The following is a 24,301-nucleotide window of genomic DNA, read 5'->3' as shown; positions in this document are numbered from 1 at the left end:
TCAGTGTGAGGGGGATCAGTGTGAGGGGTCAGTGAGGGGGGTCAGTGTGAGGGGGGTCAGTGTGAGGGGGGTCAGTGTGAGGGGGTCAGTGTGAGGAGGGTCAGTGTGAGGGGGGTCAGTGTGAGGGGGGTCAGTGTGAGGGGGGGTCAGTGTGAGGGGGGTTAGTGTGAGGGGGTCAGTGTGAGGGGGGGTCAGTGTGAGGGGGTCAGTGTGAGGGGGGCCAGTGTGAGGGGGTCAGTGTGAGGGGTCAGTGTGAGGGGGTCAGTGTGAGGGGGGTCAGTGTGAGGGGGGTCAGTGTGAGGGGATCAGTGTGAGGGGGTCAGTGTGAGGGGGGGTCAGTGTGAGGGGTCAGTGTGAGGGGGGTCAGTCTGAGGGGTGTCAGTGTGAGGGGGTCAGTGTGAGGGGGTCAGTGTGAGGGCGGTCAGTGAGGGGGTCAGTGTGAGGGGGGTCAGTGTGAGGGGGGTCAGTGTGAAGGGGGTCAGTGTGAGGGGGTCAGTGTGAGGGGGTCAGTGTGAGGGGGGTCAGTGTGAGGGGGTCAGTGAGGGGGGTCAGTGTGAGGGGGTCAGTGTGAGGGCGGGTCAGTGTGAGGGGGTCAGTGAGGGGGGGTCAGTGTGAGGGGGTCAGTGTGAGGGGGGACAGTGTGAGGGGGGGACAGTGAGGGGGGTCAGTGTGAGGGGGTCAGTGTGAGGGGGTCAGTGTGAGGGGGTCAGTGAGGGGGCGTCAGTGTGAGTCGGGGTCAGTGTGAGGGGGGTCAGTGTGAGCGGGTCAGTGTGAGGGGGGGTCAGTGAGGGGGGTCAGTGTGAGGGGGTCAGTGTGAGGGGGTCAGTGTGAGGGGGTCAGTGAGGGTCGTCAGTGTGAGTCGGGGTCAGTGTGAGGGGGTCACTGTGAGGGGGTCAGTGTGGGGGGGGTCAGTGTGAGGGGGTCAGTGTGAGGGGGTCAGTGTGAGGGGGTTCAGTGTGAGGGGGGTCAGGTTGAGGGGGGGTCAGTGTGAGGGGGTCAGTGAGGGGGGTCAGTGTGAGGGGGTCAGTGTGAGGGCGGGTCAGTGTGAGGGGGTCAGTGAGGGGGGGTCAGTGTGAGGGGGTCAGTGTGAGGGGGGACAGTGTGAGGGGGTCAGTGTGAGGGGGTCAGTGTGAGGGGGTCAGTGAGGGGGCGTCAGTGTGAGTCGGGGTCAGTGTGAGGGGGGTCACTGTGAGGGGGTCAGTGTGGGGGGGTCAGTGTGAGGGGGTCAGTGTGAGGGGGTCAGTGTGAGGGGGTTCAGTGTGAGGGGGGTCAGGTTGAGGGGGGGTCAGTGTGAGGGGGGTCACTGTGAGGGGGTCAGTGTGGGGGGGTCAGTGTGAGGGGGTCAGTGTGAGGGGGTCAGTGTGAGGGGGTTCAGTGTGAGGGGGGTCAGGTTGAGGGGGGGTCAGTGTGAGGGGGTCAGTGTGAGGGGGTCAGTGTGAGGGGGGGTCAGTGTGAGGGGGGGTCAGTGTGAGGGGGTCAGTGTGAGGGGGTCAGTGAGGGGGGTCAGTGTGAGGGGGTCAGTGTGAGGGGGGTCAGTGTGAGGGGGTCAGTGTGAGGGGGTGTCAGTGTGAGGGGGGTTAGTGTGAGGGGGTCAGTGTGAGGGGGTCAATGTGAGGGGGGTCAATGTGAGGGGGGGTCAGTGTGAGGGGGTCAGTGTGAGGGGGGTCAGTGTGAGGGGGTCAGTGTGAGGGGGGGTCAGGTTGAGGGGGGGTCAGTGTGAGGGGGTCAGTGTGAGGGGGGTCAGTGTGAGGGGGTCAGTGTGAGGGGGTCAGTGTGAGTGGGGGTCAGTGAGGGGGGGGTCAGTGTGAGGGGGTCAGTGTGAGGGGGGTCAGTGAGGGGGGGTCAGTGTGAGTGGGGGTCAGTGAGGGGGGGTCAGTGTGAGGGGGTCAGTGTGAGTGGGGGTCAGTGAGGGGGGGTCAGTGTGAGGGGGTCAGTGTGAGGGGGGTTCAGTGTGAGGGGGGGTCAGTGTGAGGTGGGGTCAGTGTGAGGGGGTCAGTGTGAGGGGGTCAGTGTGAGGGGGTTAGTGTGAGGGGGTCAGTGTGAGGGGAGGTCAGTGTGAGGGGGTCAGTGTGAGGGGGTCAGTGTGAGGGTCGGGTCAGTGAGGGGGGGTCAGTGTGAGGGGGTCAGTGTGAGGGGGGGTCAGTGAGGGGGGGTCAGTGTGAGGGGGGGTCAGTGTGAGGGGCGGGTCAGTGTGAGGGGCGGGTCAGTGAGGGGGGTCAGTGTGAGGGGGGGTCAGTGTGAGGGGGGTCAGTGTGAGGGGGGGGTCAGTGTGAGGGGGGTCAGTGTGAGGGGGTCAGTGTGAGGGGGTCACTGTGAAGGGGTCAGTGTGAGGGGGTCAGTGTGTGGGGGGTCAGTGTGGGGGGGGGTCTGTGTGAGGGGGTCAGTGTGAGGGGGGTCAGTGTGAGGGGGGTCAGTGTGAGTGGGGGTCAGTGTGAGGGGGGTCAGTGTGAGGGGGTCACTGTGAGGGGGTCACTGTGAGGGGGTCAGTGTGAGGGGGGTCAGTGTGAGGGGGTCAGTGTGAGGGGGGGTCAGTGTGAGGGGGGGTCAGTGTGAGGGGGTCAACGTGAGGGGGGTCAGTATGAGGGGGGTCAGTGTGAGGTGGGTCAGAGTGAGGGGGGGTCAGTGTGAGGGGGTCACTGTGAGGGGGGTCACTGTGAGGGGGTCAGTGTGAGGGGGGTCAGTGTGAGGGGGTCAGTGTGAGGGGGGGTCAGTGTGAGGGGGTCAGTGTGAGGGGGTCAGTGTGAGGGGGGGTCAGTGTGAGGGTGGGTCAGTGTGAGGGGGTCAGCGTGAGGGGGGGGTCAGTATGAGGGGGGTTCAGTGTGAGGGGGTCAGTGTGGGGGGGTCAGTGTGAGGGGGGTCAGTGTGAGGGGGGGTCAGTGTGAGGGGGTCAGTGTGAGGGGGGGTCAGTGTGAGGGGGGTCAGTGTGAGGGGGTCAGTGTGAGGGGGGTCAGCGTGAGGGGGTCAGTGTGAGGGGGGGTCAGTGTGAAGGGGTTCAGTGTGAGGGGGGTCAGTGTGAGGGGGTCAGTGTGAGGGGGGGTCAGTGTGAGGGGGGTGAGTGTGAGGGGGGGTCAGTGTGAGGGGGTCAGTGTGAGGGGGGGTCAGTGTGAGGGGGGTCAGTGTGAGGGGGGTCAGTGTGAGGGGGTCACTGTGATGGGGGTCAGTGTGAGGGGGGGTCAGTGTGAGGGGGGGTCAGTGTGAGGGGGGTCAGTGTGGGGGGGGGTCATGTGAGGGGGGTCAGTGTGAGGGGGGTCAGTGTGAGGGGGGTCAGTGTGAGGGGGGGTCAGTGTGAGGGGGGGTCAGTGTGAGGGGGGGTCAGTGTGAGGGGGTCAGTGTGAGGGGGGGTCAGTGTGAGGGGGGGGTCAGTGTGATGGGGGGTCAGTGTGAGGGGGGTCACTGTGAGGGGGGTCAGTGTGAGGGGGGTCAGTGTGAGGGGGTCAGTGTGAGGGGGTCAGTGTGAGGGGGTCAGTGTGAGGGGGTCTGTGTGAGGGGGGTCTGTGTGAGGGGGTCAGTGTGAGGGGGTCACTGTGAGGGGGGGTCAGTGAGGGGGGGTCAGTGTGAGGGGGGGTCAGTGTGAGGGGGGGTCAGTGAGGGAGGGTCAGTGTGAGGGGGTCAGTGTGAGGGGGGTCAGTGTGAGGGGGGTCAGTGTGAGGGGGTCAGTGTGAGGGGGGGTCAGTGTGAGGGGGTCACTGTGAGGGGGGTCACTGTGAGGGGGGTTAGTGTGAGGGGGGTCAGTGTGAGGGGGTCAGTGTGGGGGGGTTAGTGTGAGGGGGGTCAGTGTGAGGGGGTCAGTGTGGGGGGGTCAGTGTGAGGGGGGGTCAGTGTGAGGGGGGGTCAGTGTGAGGGGGTCAGTGTGAGGGGGTCAGTGTGAGGGGTGGTCAGTGTGAGGGGGTTCAGTGTGAGGGGGGGTCAGTGTGAGGGGGTCAGTGTGAGGGCGGGTCAGTGTGAGGCGGGGTCAGTGTGGGGGGGGTCAGTGTGAGGGGGGGTCAGTGTGAGGGGGGGTCAGTGTGAGGGGTTCAGTGTGAAGGGGTCAGTGTGAGGGGGTCAGTGTGAGGGGGGTCAGTGTGAGGGGGTCAGTGTGACGGGGTCAGTGTGAGGGGTGTCAGTGTGAGGGTGTCAGTGTGAGGGGGTCAGTGTGAGGGGGGGTCAGTGTGAGGGGGGGTCAGTGTGAGGGGGTCAGTGTGAGGGGGTCAGTGTGAGGGGGTCAGTGTGAGGGGGTCAGTGTGAGGGGGGGTCAGTGTGAGGGGGTCAGTGTGAGGGGTTCAGTGTGAGGGGGGGTCAGTGTGAGGGGGTCAGTGTGAGGGGGTCAGTGTGAGGGGGGGGTCAGTGTGAGGGGGTCAGTGTGAGGGGGTCAGTGTGAGGGGTTCAGTGTGAGGGGGGGTCAGTGTGAGGGGGTCAGTGTGAGGGGGTCAGTGTGAGGGTGGGTCAGTGTGAGGGGGTCAGTGTGAGGGGGTCAGTGTGAGGGGGTCAGTGTGAGGGGATCAGTGTGAGGGGGTCAGTGTGAGGGGGGGTCAGTGTGAGGGGGTCAGTGTGAGGGGGGGTCAGTGTGACGGGGTCAGTGTGAGGGGTGTCAGTGTGAGGGGGGGTCAGTGTGAGGGGTGTCAGTGTGAGGGGGTCAGTGTGAGGGGGGGTCAGTGTGACGGGGTCAGTGTGAGGGGTGTCAGTTTGAGGGTGTCAGTGTGAGGGGGGGTCAGTGTGAGGGGGGGTCAGTGTGAGAGGGTCAGTGTGAGGGGGGGTCAGTGTGAGGGGGGGTCAGTGTGAGGGGTGTCAGTGTGAGGGGGTCAGTGTGAGGGGGGGTCAGTGTGACGGGGTCAGTGTGAGGGGTGTCAGTGTGAGGGTGTCAGTGTGAGGGGGGGTCAGTGTGAGGGGGGGTCAGTGTGAGGGGGTCAGTGTGAGGGGGTCAGTGTGAGGGGGGGTCAGTGTGAGGGGGGTCAGTGTGAGGGGGTCAGTTCAGGGGGGTCAGTGTGAGGGGGGGTCAGTGTGAGGGGGTGTCAGTGTGAGGGGGGTTAGTGTGAGGGGGTCAGTGTGAGGGGGTCAATGTGAGGGGGGTCAATGTGAGGGGGGGTCAGTGTGAGGGGGTCAGTGTGAGGGGGTCAGTGTGAGGGGGGGTCAGTGTGAGGGTGGGTCAGTGTGAGGGGGTCAGTGTGAGGGGGGGTCAGTGTGAGGGGGTCAGTGTGAGGCAGTTTTAGGGTGAAATGAGTTGGGGAAATTCAGGTCCCTGAATGCCACTCACTCCCGACCATTGTTGACTGGGAGGGAATGTTTGATGGAATAGTTTCGACTTTTACTCTGTATCAAACCTAATAATATCCTTTGATTACCACAACTTGGCAACAAATCTTAACTTAAAACTAATGCTTTCAATTATTATAAATTCTGTGTCTCTCCAATCCTGGGGCCTGAGATCCAGTAAACAGCGTAAGGTGTGAATTGCTCTCCCCCTCCCCTCATTCCCCAAATTTATATCAGCCTCAAACAAAGAACAAAGAACAAAGAAATGTACTGCACAGGAACAGGCCCTTCGGCCCTCCAAGCCCGTGCCGACCATGCTGCCCGACTATACTACAATCTTCTACACTTCCTGGGTCCTTATCCCTCTATTCCCATCCTATTCATGTATTTGTCAAGATGCCCCTTAAATGTCACTATCATCCCTGCTTCCACCACCTCCTCCGGTAGCGAGTTCCAGGCACCCATTACCCTCTGCGTAAAAAACTTGCCTCGTACATCTACTCTAAACCTTGCCCCTCTCACCTTAAACCTATGCCCCCTAGTAATTGACCCCTCTCCCCTGGGGAAAAGCCTCTGACTATCCACTCTGTCTATGCCCCTCATAATTTTGTATACCTCTATCAGGTCGCCCCTCAACCTCTGTCGTTCCAGTGAGAACAAACCGAGTTTATTCAACAGCTCCTCATAGCTAATGCCCTCCATACCAGGCAACATTCTGGTAAATCTCTTCTGCACCCTCTCTAAAGCCTCCACATCCTTCTGGTGGCGACCAGAATTGAACACTATACTCCAAGTGTGGCCTAACTAAGGTTCTATACAGCTGCAACATGACTTGCCAATTCTTATACTCAGTGCCCCGGCCAATGAAGGCAAGCATGCCGTATGCCTTCTTGACTACCTTCTCCACCTGTGTTGCCCCTTTCAATGACCTGTGGACCTGTACTCCTAGATCTCTTTGACTTTCAATACTCTTGAGGGTTCTACCATTCACTGTATATTCCCTACCTGCATTAGACCTTCCAAAATGCATTACCTCACATTTGTCCGGATTAAACTCCATCTGCCATCTCTCCGCCCAAGTCTCCAAACAATCTAAATCCTGCTGTATCCTCCGACAGTCCTCATCGCTATCCGCAATTCCACCAACCTTTGTGTCGTCTGCAAACTTACTAATCAGACCAGTTACATTTTCCTCCAAATCATTTATATATACTACAAAGAGCAAAGGTCCCAGCACTGATCCCTGTGGAACACCACTGGTCACAGCCCTCCAATTAGAAAAGCATCCTTTAGAGGACTTCCGGGTGCGGCGATGACCAGCTGAGTCGCACGTTTCGGCAGCTCCCGGTGAAACGGACTTTTGGGCTCTTGATAGGAGCCCCAACTGCAATTTTGACGGCTAAAAACACTGTGCGGTAAACCAGAAGGGAATCCCCCCTGGATACGGATGGAAAAAGGAGGAGAAAGTGGCCGGATTGCAGTGGATCCTTTAGAACAGCGGCAAGGAAGGCAAGCAAAAACCAAGATGGCGTCGGAAGGTGGCAGTTTAACATGGGGCCCTGAACAACAAGAGTTCTTGAAATGCTGTGTGGAAGAGATCAAAAAGGAAATGAAGAAAGAGCTGTTGGCCCCGATACTACAGGCGATTGAAGGGCTAAAGGAGGAACAAAAGACCCAGGAGCGGGAGCTTCGGGTCGTGAAGGCAAAGGCAGCCGAGAATGAGGATGACATACCGGGCCTGGTGGTGAAGACGGAGACGCATGAGGCACATCAGAAACGATGTGTGGAAAGGTTGGAGGCACTGGAGAACAACGCAAGGAGGAACAACCTGAGGATTCTTGGTCTTCCTGAAGGTGCGGAGGGAGCGGACGTCAGGGCATATGTGAGCACGATGCTGCACTCGTTAATGGGAGCGGAGGCCCCGGCGGGTCCGTTGGAGGTGGAGGGAGCATACCGAGTGATGGCGCGAGGACCGAGAGCAGGAGAAATTCCCAGAGCCATAGTGGTGAGATTCCTCCGTTTTAAGGATAGAGAAATGGTCCTTAGATGGGCAAAGAAAACTCGGAGCAGTAAATGGGAGAACGCGGTGATCCGCGTTTATCAAGACTGGAGTGCGGAGGTGGCGAGAAGGAGGGCGAGCTTTAATCGGGCCAAGGCGGTGCTTCATAAAAAGAAGATAAAATTTGGAATGCTGCAACCGGCAAGACTGTGGGTCACATATCGAGGGAGGCACCACTACTTTGAGACGGCGGATGAAGCGTGGACTTTTATTGTGGAAGAAAAACTGGAATGAGCGGGTTATTAAAAAGAACGTTTGAACAAAGTGGTGGGGCGAATGTGGGGGGCGAAGAGGGGGGTTAAAAAGGGGGGAAAGAGGAGTTTTATGTACTAATCCTGCGATGTGGTAACTTTTTTCTATTCCACAGGTGGTGATGGGGGGAGGAGGGGAGGTGGAGGAGATGGGGCGTTGGCCATTGGGGGCGGAGCTAAGGGAGAAGCGCGGGCTTGGTTCCCGCGCTATGATAATCATGGCGGGAATAGAGAAGCAGGAAGGAGGGGGCGTCGCACGGTGAGAGCCGAGGTCATGGGGGAAGCCGAGGTCGGCCAGAGTTTGCTGACTTCTGGGAGCAACATGCGGGGAGTAATTACGCTAGCGGGGGATCTAGCGGGGGGGGGTGGGAGGGGGGAATTACTGGGTTGCTGCTGCTGGGGAGAGGGGGGAGCTGGTATGGGAGGGGATGGGCGGGGGGGCACCGCCTGGGGGAGATACAGCTGCGTGGGAACCGGGTGAGGAGCTGGAAAAAGGGGATGGCTAATCGACAAGGGGGGGTGTAGGAAGCCCCCCAACCCGGCTGATCACGTGGAACGTGAGAGGGCTGAACGGGCTGATAAAGAGGGCACGGGTACTCGCACACCTTAAGAAACTTAAGGCAGATGTGGTTATGTTACAGGAAACGCACCTGAAACTGATAGACCAGGTTAGGCTACGCAAAGGATGGGTGGGGCAGGTGTTCCATTCGGGGCTAGATGCGATAAACAGGTGGGTGGCTATATTAGTGGGGAAGCGGGTAATGTTCGAGGCAAAGACGATAGTGGCGGATAACGGGGGCAGATACGTGATGGTGAGTGGCAAACTACAGGGGGAGACGGTGGTTTTGGTAAACGTATATGCCCCGAACTGGGATGATGCCAATTTTATGAGGCGGATCCTAGGACGCAGTCCGGACCTAGAGATGGGAAAGCTGATAATGGGGGGAGATTTTAATACGGTGTTGGAACCAGGGCTGGATAGGTTGAAGTCCAGGACTGGAAGGAGGCCGGCAGCAGCCAAGGTACTTAAAGATTTTATGGAGCAGATGGGAGGTGTAGACCCGTGGAGATTTAGCAGACCTAGGAGTAAGGAGTTCTCGTTTTTCTCCTATGTCCATAAAGTCTACTCGCGAATAGACTTTTTTGTGCTGGGAAGGGCGTTGATCCCGAAGGTGAGGGGAACGGAGTATACGGCTATAGCCATTTCGGATCACGCTCCACACTGGGTAGACTTGGAGATAGGGGAGGAAACAGGAGGGCGCCCACCCTGAAGAATGGACATGGGACTAATGGCAGATGAGGGGGTGTGTCTAAGGGTGAGGGGGTGCATTGAAAAGTACTTGGAACTCAATGATAATGGGGAGGTCCAGGTGGGAGTGGTCTGGGAGGCGTTGAAGGCGGTGGTTAGAGGGGAGCTGATATCAATAAGGGCACATAAAGGGAAGCAGGAGAGTAAGGAACGGGAGCGGTTGCTGCAAGAACATTTGAGGGTGGACAGACAATATGCGGAAGCACCGGAGGAGGGACTGTACAGGGAAAGGCAAAGGCTACATGTAGAATTTGACTTGCTGACTACGGGCACTGCAGAGGCACAATGGAGGAAGGCACAGGGTATACAGTACGAATATGGGGAGAAGGCGAGCAGGTTGCTGGCACACCAATTGAGGAAAAGGGGAGCAGTGAGGGAAATAGGGGGAGTGAGGGATGAGGAAGGAGAGATGGAGCGGGGAGCGGAGAGAGTGAATGGAGTGTTCAAGACATTTTATAAAAAATTATATGAAGCTCAACCCCGGGATGGGAGGGAGAGAATGATGGGCTTCTTGGATCGGCTGGAATTTCCCAAGGTGGAAGAGCAGGAAAGGGTGGGACTGGGAGCACAGATCGAGGTAGAAGAAGTGGTGAAAGGAATTAGGAGCATGCAGGCGGGAAAGGCCCCGGGACCGGATGGATTCCCAGTCGAATTCTATAGAAAATATGTGGACTTGCTCACCCCGGTATTGACGAGGACCTTTAATGAGGCAAAGGAAAGGGGACAACTGCCCCCGACTATATCTGAAGCAACGATATCGCTTCTCTTAAAGAAGGAAAAGGACCCGCTACAATGTGGGTCCTATAGACCTATTTCCCTCCTCAATGTGGATGCCAAGATCCTGGCCAAGGTAATGAGAATAGAGGAATGTGTCCCGGGGGTGGTCCACGAGGACCAAACTGGGTTTGTGAAGGGGAGACAGCTGAACACGAATATACGGAGGCTGTTAGGGGTAATGATGATGGCCCCACCAGAGGGGGAAACGGAGATAGTAGTGGCGATGGATGCCGAGAAAGCATTTGATAGAGTGGAGTGGGATTATTTGTGGGAGGTGTTGAAGAGATTTGGTTTTGGAGAGGGGTATGTTAGATGGGTGCAGCTGTTGTCTCGGGCCCCGATGGCGAGCGTGGTCACAAATGGACGGGGATCTGCATATTTTCGGCTCCATAGAGGGACAAGGCAGGGATGCCCTCTGTCCCCATTATTGTTTGCACTGGCGATTGAGCCCCTGGCGATAGCGTTTAGGGGTTCCAAGAAGTGGAGGGGAGTACTTAGAGGAGGAGAAGAGCACCGGGTATCTTTGTATGCGGACGATTTGCTACTATACGTGGCAGACCCGGCGGAGGGGATGCCAGAAATAATGCGGATACTTGGGGAGTTTGGGGAGTTTTCAGGGTATAAATTGAACATGGGGAAAAGTGAGTTGTTTGTGGTGCATCCAGGGGAGCAGAGTAGAGAAATAGAGGACCTACCGTTGAGGAAGGTAACAAGGGACTTTCGTTACCTGGGGATCCAGATAGCCAAGAATTGGGGCACATTGCATAGGTTAAATTTAACGCGGTTGGTGGAACAAATGGAGGAGGATTTCAAGAGATGGGATATGGTATCCCTGTCACTGGCAGGGAGGGTGCAGGCGGTTAAGATGGTGGTCCTCCCGAGATTCCTCTTTGTGTTTCAGTGCCTCCCGGTGGTGATCACGAAGGCTTTTTTAAAAAAGGATTGAAAAGAGCATCATGGGTTTTGTGTGGGCCGGGAAGACCCCGAGAGTGAGGAAGGGATTCTTACAGCGTAGCAGGGATAGGGGGGGGGCTGGCACTACCGAGCCTAAGTGAGTATTAGTGGGCCGCTAATATTTCAATGGTGAGTAAGTGGATGGGAGAGGAGGAGGGAGCGGCGTGGAAGAGATTAGAGAGGGCGTCCTGTAGGGGGACTAGCCTACAGGCTATGGTGACAGCCCCATTGCCGTTCTCACCGAGGAACTGCACCACAAGCCCGGTGGTGGTGGCTACACTGAAGATTTGGGGACAGTGGAGACGGCATAGGGGAAAGACTGGAGCCTTGGGGGGGGTCCCCGATAAGAAACAACCATAGGTTTGCCCCGGGGGGAATGGATGGGGGATATGGAATGTGGCAAAGAGCAGGAATAACGCAACTGAAAGATCTGTTTGTGGATGGGAAGTTCGCGAGTCTGGGAGCGCTGACCGAGAAATATGGGTTGCCCCAAGGGAATGCATTCAGGTATATGCAACTGAGGGCTTTTACGAGGCAACAGGTGAGGGAATTCCCGCAGCTCCCGACACAAGAGGTGCAGGACAGAGTGATCTCAAAGACATGGGTGGGGGATGGTAAGGTGTCAGATATATATAGGGAAATGAGGGACGAAGGGGAGACTATGGTAGATGAACTAAAAGGGAAATGGGAAGAAGAGCTGGGGGAGGAGATCGAGGAGGGGCTGTGGGCAGATGCCCTAAGCAGGGTAAACTCGTCGTCCTCGTGTGCCAGGCTAAGCCTGATTCAGTTTAAGGTATTACACAGGGCGCATATGACTGGAGCACTGCTCAGTAAATTTTTTTGGGTGGAGGATAGGTGTGCGAGGTGCCCGAGAAGCCCAGCGAATCATACCCATATGTTTTGGTCATGCCCGGCACTACAGGGGTTTTGGATGGGGGTGACAAAGGTGCTTTCAAAAGTAGTGGGGGTCCGGGTCGAACCAAGCTGGGGGTTGGCTATATTTGGGGTTGCACAAGAGCCGGGAGTGCAGGAGGCGAGAGAGGCCGATGTTTTGGCCTTTGCGTCCCTAGTAGCCCGGCGCAGGATATTGTTAATGTGGAAAGAAGCCAAGCCCCCGGGGGTGGAGACCTGGATAAATGACATGGCGGGGTTCATAAAGCTAGAGCGGATTAAGTTCGTTCTAAGGGGGTCGGCTCAAGGGTTCACCAGGCGGTGGCAACCGTTCGTCGAATACCTCGCAGAAAGATAGATGGAATGGAAAAAAGAAGGCAGCAGCAGCAGCCCAGGATCGGGGGGGGGGGGTGGGGGGGGAGGAGGAGGAACCAGAAGGACTCTCAGGGTTGTTAATATATACTGTATAATATGTATAGGTCGTTGCGACAGATAATTATATATTGGACTGTTAAATTATATTTTTGGAGAGTGTTACTTGTGATAAGGCAGTTGCCAATTAGGGTTAGTTTTCATTTTTGTTATTTATTATTTATTCATTTTTTGTTTATAAAATAGGTCATTGTTATTTGTGTTGTTATAATATTGTGTAAAGGATGCACAATGTACTGTGTTGGTTGACCAAAACTTTTCCATAAAATATTTATTAAAAAAAAGCACCCTTCCATTGCTACTCTCTGCCTTCTATGGCCTAGCCAGTTCTGTATCCACCCTGCGAGCTCACCCCTGATCCCGTGTGACTTCACCTTTTGTACTAGTCTACCATGAGGGACCTTGTCAAAGGCCTTACTGAAGTCCATATAGACAACATCCACTGCCCTACCTGCATCAATCATCTTAGTGACCTCCTCGAAAAACTCTATCAAGTTAGTGAGACATGACCTTCCCTTCACAAAACCGTGCTGCCTCTCACTAATACGTCCATTTGCTTCCAAATGGGAGTAGATCCTGTCTCGAAGAATTCTCTCCAGTAATTTCCCTACCACTGAAGTAAGGCTCACCGGCCTGTAGTTCCCGGGATTATCCTTGCTACCCTTCTTAAACAGAGGAACAACATTGGCTATTCTCCAGTCCTCCGGGACTTCCCCTGAAGACAGCGAGGATCCAAAGATTTCTGTCAAGGCCTCAGCAATTTCCTCTCCAGCCTCCTTCAGTATTCTGGGGTAGATCCCATCAGGCCCTGGGGACTTATCTACCTTAATATTTTTTAAGACACCCAACACCTCGTCTTTTTGGATCTAAATGTGACCCAGGCTATCTACACCCCCTTCTCCAGACTCAACATCTACCAATTTCTTCTCTTTGGTGATTACTGATGCAAAGTATTCATTTAGTACCTCGCCCATTTCCTCTGGCTCCACACATAGATTCCCTTGCCTATCCTTCAGTGGGCCAACCCTTTCCCTGGCTACCCTCTTGCTTTTTATGTACGTGTAAAAAGCCTTGGGATTTTCCTTAACCCTATTTGCCAATGACTTTTCGTGACCCCCTTCTAGCCCTCCTGACTCCTTGCTTAAGTTTACCTCTTATCCAATGTCTGAGCCAATGGGTGATTCCTCCCCAAACGATGCCCAATTTTGCCCTGATGAGGGGGGGTCAGTGTGAGGGGAATTCGACAATTCCCAAACCCTGACCTCGAACCAAATCCTCAGCAACACCAATCCATCCTCTCGTCCTGATACCCAAACCCATCTTTCGCCCGCCCTGGGAGCTGCTCCCTGCCCAGATTCTGAAACCTGTGTGTTCTCCGAGCTTTAACTATTGATTCTGAATTTGGAGAACTGAGAATGACGGAGGGAATGTCACTGATGGAGTGTGCGATTCGGGAACTTGGCTGTGGAGGGATTTTGAGATGACGGTGGTTTTCAGCTTGTGTCTTCTCGCTCTGACAGACACCCACTCTCGGCTGAAGGCTCAGCAGGATGTCAGTGAGGGTACCTACAGCCTCCAGATTCGAGTGAGTGACTCAGGGGAGCCTCGTCTGTGGCAGGACCACATGCTGAATGTGACCGTCTGTTTCTGCAGTGTGAGAGGGGATTGCACACCGGGAGTAGCTGCCCTCCTGGGTACCCATGTGGGTCTGAGCTTTGGAGCTGCCATGGTGATTCTCGTCAGTGTCCTGCTCCTACTCTGTGAGTATCACATTTTATTTGCACTCCCAGTCATCTGATCCATTCCCCCAGCATCTCTTTCACATCTTGTCCAGAGTGTTACATCAGCCAGTCACTGGGTTTAATGTGAATCAGGCTGTGGTGTGAGCCCCGTTACTGTGCTCAGTGTCCTAGAGCAGAACTCCCGACAACCCAGTGAATTCCAGTGGACCATCCTGTAGATTTTGTCGGGGGTTCTGTTTGGAGGTGGAGCTGTGGAAGTAATGGGGAACTGGGCTGGGATGGACTATTAATAATAATCGCTTATTGTCACAAGTAGGCTTCAATGAAGTTACTGTGAAAAGCCCCTAGTTGCCACATTCCAGCACCTGTTCGGGGAGGTCGGTACGGGAATTAAATCCGCGCTGCTGGTATTGTTCTGCATTACATGTCCGCTGTTTAGCCCACTGTGCTGAACCAGCCCCTATAGGTTGAACAGGGCTGGTGCAAGAGGAGTTGATGGAGGATTGAATTGGCTGCCATTGGTGGTGGAGAATTCTGGTTGACTGGGGACAGATTTCAGATCCACTTTCATCAGGAAGCTCTCAGTTTCTGCTCGATGTTAGCGATGTTAGCTCCCGAGGGGAATGGTTAGGGTAATATTTTGTAAATTGTAGCAAAGACTGGGCTCTTGCTATGGCTGGGCCACAAGCCTTTAGGCTTGCAACATTTGCCCCCAAAATCTAGTGGCTTAAAATTTGGTCTAATTTTGTTTTCGGGTTATGGTGAGGGTTAGGCTGGATTAGGGTTCGGGCAATATTTATATAAATGTAGCAACAACATTGTGCGGCGTTGGGTTAGGATTAGCGTGGACTTGCATTACGGTTAGGATTAGGGTAGGGCCAGGGTTATATTTTGTAAAGGTTCGGGTTCGGGTTAGGGTTAGGGTTAAGGTTAGGGTTAGGGGTTAAGGTTAGGGTTAGGGGTTGGGGTTAAGGTTAGGGGTTGGGGTTAATTTTAGGGTTAGGGGTTGGGGTTAAGGTTGAGGTTAGGGGTTGGGGTTAGGGGTTGAGGTTAAGGGTTAGGGGTAGGCTAGACACAGGCCACCAACATCTCTCACTTACCGGATGCCTTCACTCGCTCTGATGTAATACTGAAGTGACAATGTTCGCTGATGAACAATGTTCAGCACCATTTGCAATTCTTTAGATACTGAAGTAGCTGGTGTCCATAATAAAATTCAGGCTTGTGCTGGTAAGTGGCAAGTAACACTTGAGCTACACAAGAGCCAAGCAATGACCATCTCCAACAAGAGACAATCTAACCATCTCCCCTTGACATTCGATGGCATTTACATTGCTGAATCCCCCACTATCAACATCCACTTGCCTGGACGAGTGCAGCTTCAATAACTGGAGTTTCACACCATCCAGGACAAAGCAGCCCTCTTGATTGCTACCCTTTCCACAAACATTCAATTGGGCGGCACAGTGAGAGTTTGGTGACTCAGGGAGTGCTGAATTTGGTGCATTTGAGTGCGATAGTGAGAGTTTGGTGACTGAGGGAGTTAGGTGAGGAGGGAGTAAGGGGCTCCTTTCATTTTGTTTCCTACATTTCCACAAAGAGTGAGAAGAGAGCCAGGAGTTTACAGAGAGTGCAGCTGACTGGGAGCAGAGTCGGAGGGCGGAGATCCTGTTGGTCCACAGGGCAGCTATATTCTGTAAGGTAAGAGGGGATGGAGGCTAGGCCAGTTGCATGCTCCTCCTGTAGGATGTGGGTGGTGAGGGATACCACCGGTGCCCCGCTGACTATATCTGCGGGAAGTGCACCCAACTCCAGCTCCTCAAAGATCGTGTTAGGGAACTGGAGCTGAAGCTGGATGAACTTCGGATCATCCGGGAGGCAGAGGGGGTGATCGAGAAGAGTTACAGGGAGGTAATCACACCTAACGTACAGGACAAGAGTAGCTGGGTTACAGTCAGGGGAAAGAAAACAAACAGGCAGACAGTGCAGGGATCCCTCGTGGCCGTTCCCCTTCAAAACAAGTATACCGTTTTGGATGCTGTTGGGGGGGATGACCTACCGGGGGGAGGCCCTAGCGGCCAGGTCTCTGGCACTGAGTCTGGCTCTGGGGCTCAGAAGGGAAGGGGGGAGAATAGAAAAGCAATAGTAGTAGGAGATTCAATGGTTAGGGGAATAGATAGGAGATTCTGTGGTCGCGAGCGAGACTCCCGGAAGGTATGTTGCCTCCCGGGTGCCAGGGCCAGGGATGTCTCGGATCGTGTCTTCAGGATCCTTAAGGGGGAGGGGGAGCAGCCAGAAGTCGTGGTGCACATTGGTACCAACGACATAGGTAGGAAAAGGGGTGTGGAGGTAATAAACAAGTTTAGGGAGTTAGGCTGGAAGTTAAAAGCCAGGACAGACAGAGTTGTCATCTCTGGTTTGTTGCCGGTGCCACGTGATAGCGAGGCTCGGAATAGGGAGAGAGTGCAGCTGAACACGTGGCTGCAGGAATGGTGTAGGAGGGAGGGCTTCAGGTATTTGGATAATTGGAGCGCATTCTGGGGAAGGTGGGACCTGTACAAGCAGGACGGGTTGCATCTGAACCAGAGCGGCACCAATATCTTGGGAGGAAGGTTTTCTAGTACTCTTCGGGAGGGTTTAAACTAATTTGACAGGGGAATGGGAACCGGATTTGTAGTCCAGCAACTAAGGTAGCCGATATTCAGGACGCCAAAGCGTGTAATGAGGCAGTGGGGAAGGGAACACTGACAAAGGAGAGTACTTGCAGGCACGGAGATGGGTTGAAGTGTGTATACTTCAACGCAAGAAGCATCAGGAATAAGGTGGGTGAACATAAGGCATGGATCGGTACTTGGGACCACGATGTAGTGGCCATCACGGAAACTTGGATAGACGAGGGGCAGAAATGGTTGTTGGAGGTCCCTGGTTATAGATGTTTCAATAAGATTAGGGAGGGTGGTAAAAGAGGTGGGGGGGTGGCATTGTTAATTAGAGATAGTATAACAGCTGCAGAAAGGCAGTTCGAGGAGTATCAGCCTACTGAGGTAGTATGTGTTGAAGTCAGAAATAGGAAAGGAGCAGTCACCTTGTTAGGAGTTTTCTATAGGCCCCCCAATAGTAGCAGAGATGTGGAGGGACAGATTGGGAAACAGATTTTGGAAAGGTGCAGAAGTCACAGGGTAGTAGTCATGGGTGACGTTAACTTCCCAAACATTGAGTGGAAACTCTTTAGATCAAATAGTTTGGATGGGGTGGTGTTTGTGCAGTGTGTCCAGGAAGCTTTTCTAACACAGTATGTAGATTGTCCGACCAGAGGAGGGGCAGTATTGGATTTAGTACTTGGTAATGAACCAGGGCAAGTGATAGATTTGTTAGTGGGGGAGCATTTTGGAGATAGTGACCACAATTCTGTGACTTTCACTTTAGTAATGGAGAGGGATAGGTGCGTGCAACAGGGCAAGGTTTACAATTGGGGGAAGGGTAAATACGATGTTGTCAGACAAGAATTGAAGTGCATAAGTTGGGAACATAGGCTGTCAGGGAAGGACACAAGTGAAATGTGGAACTTGCTCAAGGAACAGGTACTACGTGTCCTTGATATGTATGTCCCTGTCAGGCAGGGAAGAGATGGTCGAGTGAGGGAACCATGGTTGACAAGAGAGGTTGAATGTCTTGTAAAGAGGAAGAAGGAGACTTATGTAAGGCTGAGGAAACAAGGTTCAGACAGGGCATTGGAGGGATACAAGATAGCCAGGAGGGAACTGAAGAAAGGGATTAGGAGAGCTAAGAGAGGGCATGAACAATCTTTGGCGGGTAGGATCAAGGAAAACCCCAAGGCCTTTTACACATATGTGAGAAATATGAGAATGACTAGAGCGAGGGTAGGTCCGATCAAGGACAGTAGCGGGAGATTGTGTATTGAGTCTGAAGAGATAGGAGAGGTCTTGAACGAGTACTTTTCTTCTGTATTTACAAATGAGAGGGGCCATATTGTTGGAGAGGACAGTGTGAAACAGACTGGTAAGCTCGAGGAAATACTTGTTAGGAAGGAAGATGTGTTGGGCATTTTGAAAAACTTGAGGATAGACAAGTCCCACAGGCCTGACGGGATATATCCAAGGATTCTATGGGAAGCAAGAGATGAAATTGCAGAGCTGTTGGCAATGATCTTTTCATCCTCACTGTCAACAGGGGTGGTACCAGGGGATTGGAGAGTGGCGAATGTCGTGCCCCTGTTCAAAAAAGGGAATAGGGATAACCCTGGGAATTACAGGCCAGTTAGTCTTACTTCGGTGGTAGGCAAAGTCATGGAAAGGGTACTGAAGGATAGGATTTCTGAGCATCTGGAAAGACACTGCTTGATTAGGGATAGTCAGCACGGATTTGTGAGGGGTAGGTCTTGCCTTACAAATCTTATTGAATTCTTTGAGGAGGTGACCAAGCGTGTGTGGATGAAGGTAAAGCAGTAGATGTAGTGTACATGGATTTTAGTAAGGCATTTGATAAGGTTCCCCATGGTAGGCTTCTGCAGAAAGTAAGGAGGCATGGGCTAGTGGGAAATTTGGCCAGTTGGATAACGAACTGGCTAACCGATAGAAGTCAGAGAGTGGTGGTGGATGGCAAATATTCAGCCTGGATCCCAGTTACCAGTGGAGTACCGCAGGGATCAGTTCTGGGTCCTCTGCTGTTTGTGATTTTCATTAATGACTTGGATGAGGGAGTTGAAGGGTGGGTCAGTAAATTTGCAGACGATACGAAGATTGGTGAAGTTGTGGATAGTGAGGAGGGCCGTTGTCGGCTGCAAAGAAACATAGATAGGATGCAGAGCTGGGCTGAGAAGTGGCAGATGGAGTTTAACCCTGAAAAGTGTGAGGTTGTCCATTTTGGAAGGACAAATATGAATGCGGAATACAGGGTTAACGGTAGAGTTCTTGGCAATGTGGAGGAGCAGAGAGATCTTGGGGTCTGTGTTCATACATCTTTGAAAGTTGCCACTCAAGTGGATAGAGCTGTGAAGAAGGCCTATGGTGTGCTAGCGTTCATTAACAGAGGGATTGAATTTAAGAGCCGTGAGGTGATGATGCAGCTGTACAAAACTTTGGTAAGGCCACATTTGGAGTACTGTGTACAGTTCTGGTCGCCTCATTTTAGGAAGGATGTGGAAGCTTTGGAAAAGGTGCAAAGGAGATTTACCAGGATGTTGCCTGGAATGGAGAGTAGGTCTTACGAGGAAAGGTTGAGGGACGGAGAAGGATGAGGGGCGACTTGATAGAGGGTTATAAGATGATCAGGGGAATAGATAGAGTAGACAGTCCAAGACTTTTTCCCCGGGTGGAATAAACCATTACAAGGGGACATAAATTTAAGGTGAATGGTGGAAGATATAGGGGGGATGTCAGAGGTAAGTTCTTTACCCAGAGAGTAGTGGGGGCATGGAATGCACTGCCTGTGGAAGTAGTTGAGTCGGAAACATTAGGGACCTTCAAGCAGCTATTGGATAGGTACATGGATTACGGTAAAATGATATAGTGTAGATTTATTTGTTCTTAAGGGCAGCACGGTAGCATTGTGGATAGCACAATTGCTTCACAGCTCCAGAGTCCCAGTTTCGATTCCTGCTTGGGTCACTGTCTGTGCGGAGTCTGCACATCCTCCCCGTGTCTGCGTGGGTTTCCTCCGGGTGCTCCGGTTTCCTCCCACAGTCCAAAGATGTGCAGGTTAGGTGGATTGGCCATGATAAATTGCCCTTAGTGTCCAAAATTGCCCTTAGTGTTGGGTGGAGGTGTTGACATTGGGTAGGGTGCTCTTTCCAAGAGCCGGTGCAGACTCAATGGGCCGAATGGCCTCCTTCTGAAATGAAATGAAATGAAAATCGCTTATTGTCACAAGTAGGTTTCAATGAAGTTACTGTGAAAAGCCCCTAGTCGCCACATTCCGGCGCCTGTTCGGGGAGGCTGGGACGGGAATTGAACCGTGCTGCTGGCCTTCTTGGTTTGCTTTCAAAGCCAACGATTTAGCCCAGTGTGATAATCTATGATTAATCTAGGACAAAGGTTCGGCACAACATCGTGGGCCGAAGGGCCTGTTGTGTGCTGTATTTTTCTATGTTCTATATCGGTCAGTACAAGCCAGAGTCGCTCATAAGCCAGCAGGAATGTTTCATATTTTCAACATCTCTCACTTACCGGATGCCTTCACTCGCTCTGATGTAATACTGAAGTGACAATGTTCGCTGATGAACAATGATGAACAGGGATATTTTGAGGACAGCTCAAAAGTTTTTTCACTGTCCTCTACACAGAGGGTAGTGGGTGCCTGGAACTCGCTACCGGAGGAGGTGGTGGAAGCAGGGACGATAGTGACATTTAAGGGGCATCTTGACAAATACATGAATAGGATGGGAATTGAGGGATACGGACCCAGGAAGTGTAGAGATTGTAGTTTAGTCGGGCAGCATGGTCGGCACAGGCTTGGAGGGCCGAAGGGCCTGTTCCTGTGCTGTACTTTTCTTTGTTCCTGGTAGATTCCTGCTGCTACTGAATTCTGAATAAACAATTGCTATGTGTGTCTGATGTCAGGCTACGAATGGGTTGATTTTAGAAAAAAAAAAGGGCAGCACGGTAGCACAGTGGATAGCACAATTGCTTCACAGCTCCAGGGTCCCAGGTTCGATTCCGGCTTGGGTCACTGTCTGTGCGGAGTCTGTACATCCTCCCCGTGTGGGCGTGGGTTTCCTCCGGGTGCTCCGGTTTCCTCCCACAGTCCAAAGATGTGCGGGTTAGGTGGATTGGCCATGATAAATTGCCCATAGTGTCCAAAATTGCCCTTAGTGTTGGGTGGGGTTACTGGGTTATGGGGATAGGGTGGAGGTGTTGACCTTGGGTAGGGTGCTCTTTCCAAGAGCCAGTGCAGACTCGATGGGCCGAATGGCCTCCTTCTGCACTGTAAATTCTATGAAATTACTCTACAAAATTACTCTATGTCCTGTCCATCGGAGTTGGTTTTGAGTGATGAGCACGTTGGCTTGTGAGAGGAGAGTGATGGTGAGACTGTCTTGTCACACTTGGAGAATCCTGCGAAGGCACCGCTGATGGTATTTTTCCAGTGCAGGCTGCAACATGTACCATCTACAAGATGCACTGCAATAACTCACCAAGGTTCCTTAGGCAGCACCTTCCAAACCCACGGCCACTACCATCTAGAAGGACAAGAGCAGCAGATTCCTGGGAACCCCACCACCTGGAGGTTCCCCTCCCAGTCACTCACCACCCTGACTGGAAATATATCGCCATTACTTCACTGTTGCTGGAGCAAAATCCTGGAACTTCCTCCCTAACAGCACTGTGGGTGTACCTACACCTCAGGGACTGCAGTGGGTTCAGTAAGGCAACTCACCACCACCTTCTCAGCGGCAACTAGGGATGAACAATAAATGCTGGCCTAACTAGCAAGGCCCATATGCCAAAGCACCTGATAAAGCAAGCTCTGCCTGGTTAGGGATCTGAAGAGTTTGATAGAGGAACTCTTCCCCCAGGTCCTGTGCTGATCATTTATGGCGATCATGCTGATTTATATTCTCTCTCTCTTTTCCTCATGCTCTTGCTGTGCCAGTTCTCATTTTGCTGGTAGCAGTTTCCGACTGCCTTCATCGCCATCACCATCACAAGGCACTCTTGGCAGATTCTGAAGATGACATTCGGGACAACATTTTAAACTATGATGAGCAGGGAGGAGGAGAGGAAGATCAGGTCAGTGAGCAACTCACAAATAGTGAATAATCCCTCTGTATATAATCCCCACCCTCTGTATATAATCCCCACCCTCTGTATATAATCCCCACCCCTCTATATAATCCCCACCCTCTGTATATAATCCCAACCCTCTGTATATAATCCCCACCCTCTGTATATAATCCCCACCCTCTGTATATAATCCCCACCCCTCTATATAATCCCCACCCTCTGTATATAATCCCCACCCTCTGTATATAATCCCCACCCTCTGTATATAATCCCCACCCTCTGTATATAATCGCCAACCTCTGTATATAATCCCCACCCCTCTATATAATCCCCACCCTCTGTATATAATCCCCACCCTCTGTATATAATCCCCAACCTCTGTATATAATCCCCACCCCTCTATATATAACCCCCACCCTCTGTATATAATCCCCACCCCTCTGTATATAATCCCCACCCTCTGTATATAATCCCCACCCTCAGTATATAATCCCCACCCCTCTATATAATCCCCACCCTCTGTATATAATCCCCACCTCTCTGTATATAATCCCCACCCTCTGTATATAATCCCCACCCCTCTGTACCTAATCCCCACCCCTCTATATAATCCCCACCCTCTGTATATAAGCCCCACCCCTGTATATAATCCCCACCCTCTGTATATAATCCCCACAATCTGTATATAATCCCCACCCTCTGTATATAATCCCCACCCTCTGTATATAATCCCCACCCTCTGTATATAATCCCCACCCCTCTATATAATCCCCACCCTCTGTATATAATCCCCACCCTCTGTATATAATCCCCACCCTCTGTATATAATCCCCACCCTCTGTATATAATCGCCAACCTCTGTATATAATCCCCACCCCTCTATATAATCCCCACCCTCTGCATATAATCCCCACCCTCTGTATATAATCCCCAACCTCTGTATATAATCCCCACCCCTCTGTATATAACCCCCACCCTCTGTATATAATCCCCACCCCTCTGTATATAATCCCCACCCTCTGTATATAATCCCCACCCTCAGTATATAATCCCCACCCCTCTATATAATCCCCACCCTCTGTATATAATCCCCACCTCTCTGTATATAATCCCCACCCTCTGTATATAATCCCCACCCCTCTGTACCTAATCCCCACCCCTCTATATAATCCCCACCCTCTGTATATAAGCCCCACCCCTGTATATAATCCCCACCCTCTGTATATAATCCCCACAATCTGTATATAATCCCCACCCTCTGTATATAATCCCCAACCCTCTCTATATAACCCCCACCCTCTCTATATAATCCTCACCCCTCTGTATATAATCCCCACCCTCTCTGTATATAATCCCCACCCCTCTGTATATAATCCCCACCCTCTGTATATAATCCCCACCCTCTGTATATAATCCCCACCCCTCTGTATATAATCCCCACCCTCTGTATATAATCCCCACCCCTTTGTATATAATCCCCACCCTCTGTATATAATCGCCACCCCCTGTATATAATCCCCATGCCTCTGTATATAATCCCCACCCTCTGTATATAATCTCCACCCTCTGTATATAATCCCCACCCTCTGTATATATTCCCCGCCGTCTGTATATAATCCCCACCCTCTGTATATAATCCCCACCCTCTGTATATAATCCCCACCCCTCTATATAATCCCCACCCTCTGTATATAATCCCCACCCTCTGTATATAATCCCCACCCTCTGTATATAATCCCCACCCCTCTGTATATAACCCCCACCCTCTGTATATAATCCCCACCCCTCTGTATATAATCCCCACCCTCTGTATATAATCCCCACCCCTCTGTATATAATTCCCACCCTCTGTATATAATCCCCACCCTCTGTATATAATTCCCACCCTCTGTATATAATCCCCTACCTCTGTATATAATCCCCACCCTCTGTATATAATCCCCACCCTCTGTATATAATCCCCACACCTCTGTATATAATCCCCACCCTCTGTATATAATCCCCACCCTCTGTATATAATCCCCACCCCTCTGTATATAATCCCCACACCTCTGTATATAATCCCCACCCTCTGTATATAATCTCCAACCTCTGTATATAATCCCCACCCTCTGTATATAATCCCCACCCTCTGTATATAATCCCCACCCTCTGTATATAATCCCCACACCTCTGTATATAATCCCCACCCTCTGTATATAATCCCCACCCTCTGTATATAATCCCCACCCCTCTGTATATAATCCCCACACCTCTGTATATAATTCCCACCCTCTGTATATAATCCCCAACCTCTGTATATAATCCCCACCCTCTGTATATAATCCCCACCCTCTGTATATAATCCCCACACCTCTGTATATAATCCCCACCCTCTGTATATAATCCCCACCCTCTGTATATAATCCCCACCCCTCTGTATATAATCCCCACACCTCTGTATATAATCCCCACCCCTCTGTATATAATCCCCACACCTCTGTATATAATCCCCACCCTCTGTATATAATCCCCACCCTCTGTATATAATCCCCACCCTCTGTATATAATCTCCACCCTCTGTACATAATCTCCACCCCTCTGTATATAATCCCCACCCTCTGTATATAATCTCCACCCTCTGTACATAATCTCCACCCCTCTGTATATAATCTGCACCCTTCTGTATATATTCCCCACCCTCTGTATATAATCCATGTTTTCTATATATAATCCTCTTCCCCTGTATACAATATAATTTGGAATCTGAGATTGATCGATCTTTGTGAACTAAAGATACAGACAGAGGCGAATTTACACTTTGAGGTCCCGCGCTCACCTCGCTTTTTGCCCCCTTTCCCCATGACCATAGGATATTAGAGCAGAAGTAGGCCATTCAGCCCATCGAGTCTGCTCCGCCATTCAAGAGATCATGG

General features: G+C 52.4%; 1 protein-coding gene across 1 annotated transcript in view; it reads left to right on the top strand.

Moving 5' to 3' along the window:
* The window catches only part of cdh15 (cadherin 15, type 1, M-cadherin (myotubule)), a 203,829-nt gene that overhangs the window by 153,863 nt on the left and 25,665 nt on the right, over positions 1–24,301 (top strand). Inside the window, exons 11-12 of the mRNA XM_072517717.1 lie at positions 13,423–13,662; positions 21,256–21,392. Of these exons, the coding sequence (XP_072373818.1) occupies positions 13,423–13,662; positions 21,256–21,392 (377 nt within the window). The remainder of the gene's footprint in view (positions 1–13,422; positions 13,663–21,255; positions 21,393–24,301) is intronic.

The sequence above is a fragment of the Scyliorhinus torazame genome, chromosome 10 (genome assembly GCF_047496885.1).
Source record: "Scyliorhinus torazame isolate Kashiwa2021f chromosome 10, sScyTor2.1, whole genome shotgun sequence".
Classification (NCBI taxonomy): Eukaryota; Metazoa; Chordata; class Chondrichthyes; order Carcharhiniformes; family Scyliorhinidae; genus Scyliorhinus; species Scyliorhinus torazame.
The sequence above is the reverse complement of the archived record's forward strand: the minus strand, read 5'-3'. Positions and strand labels throughout refer to the sequence as shown.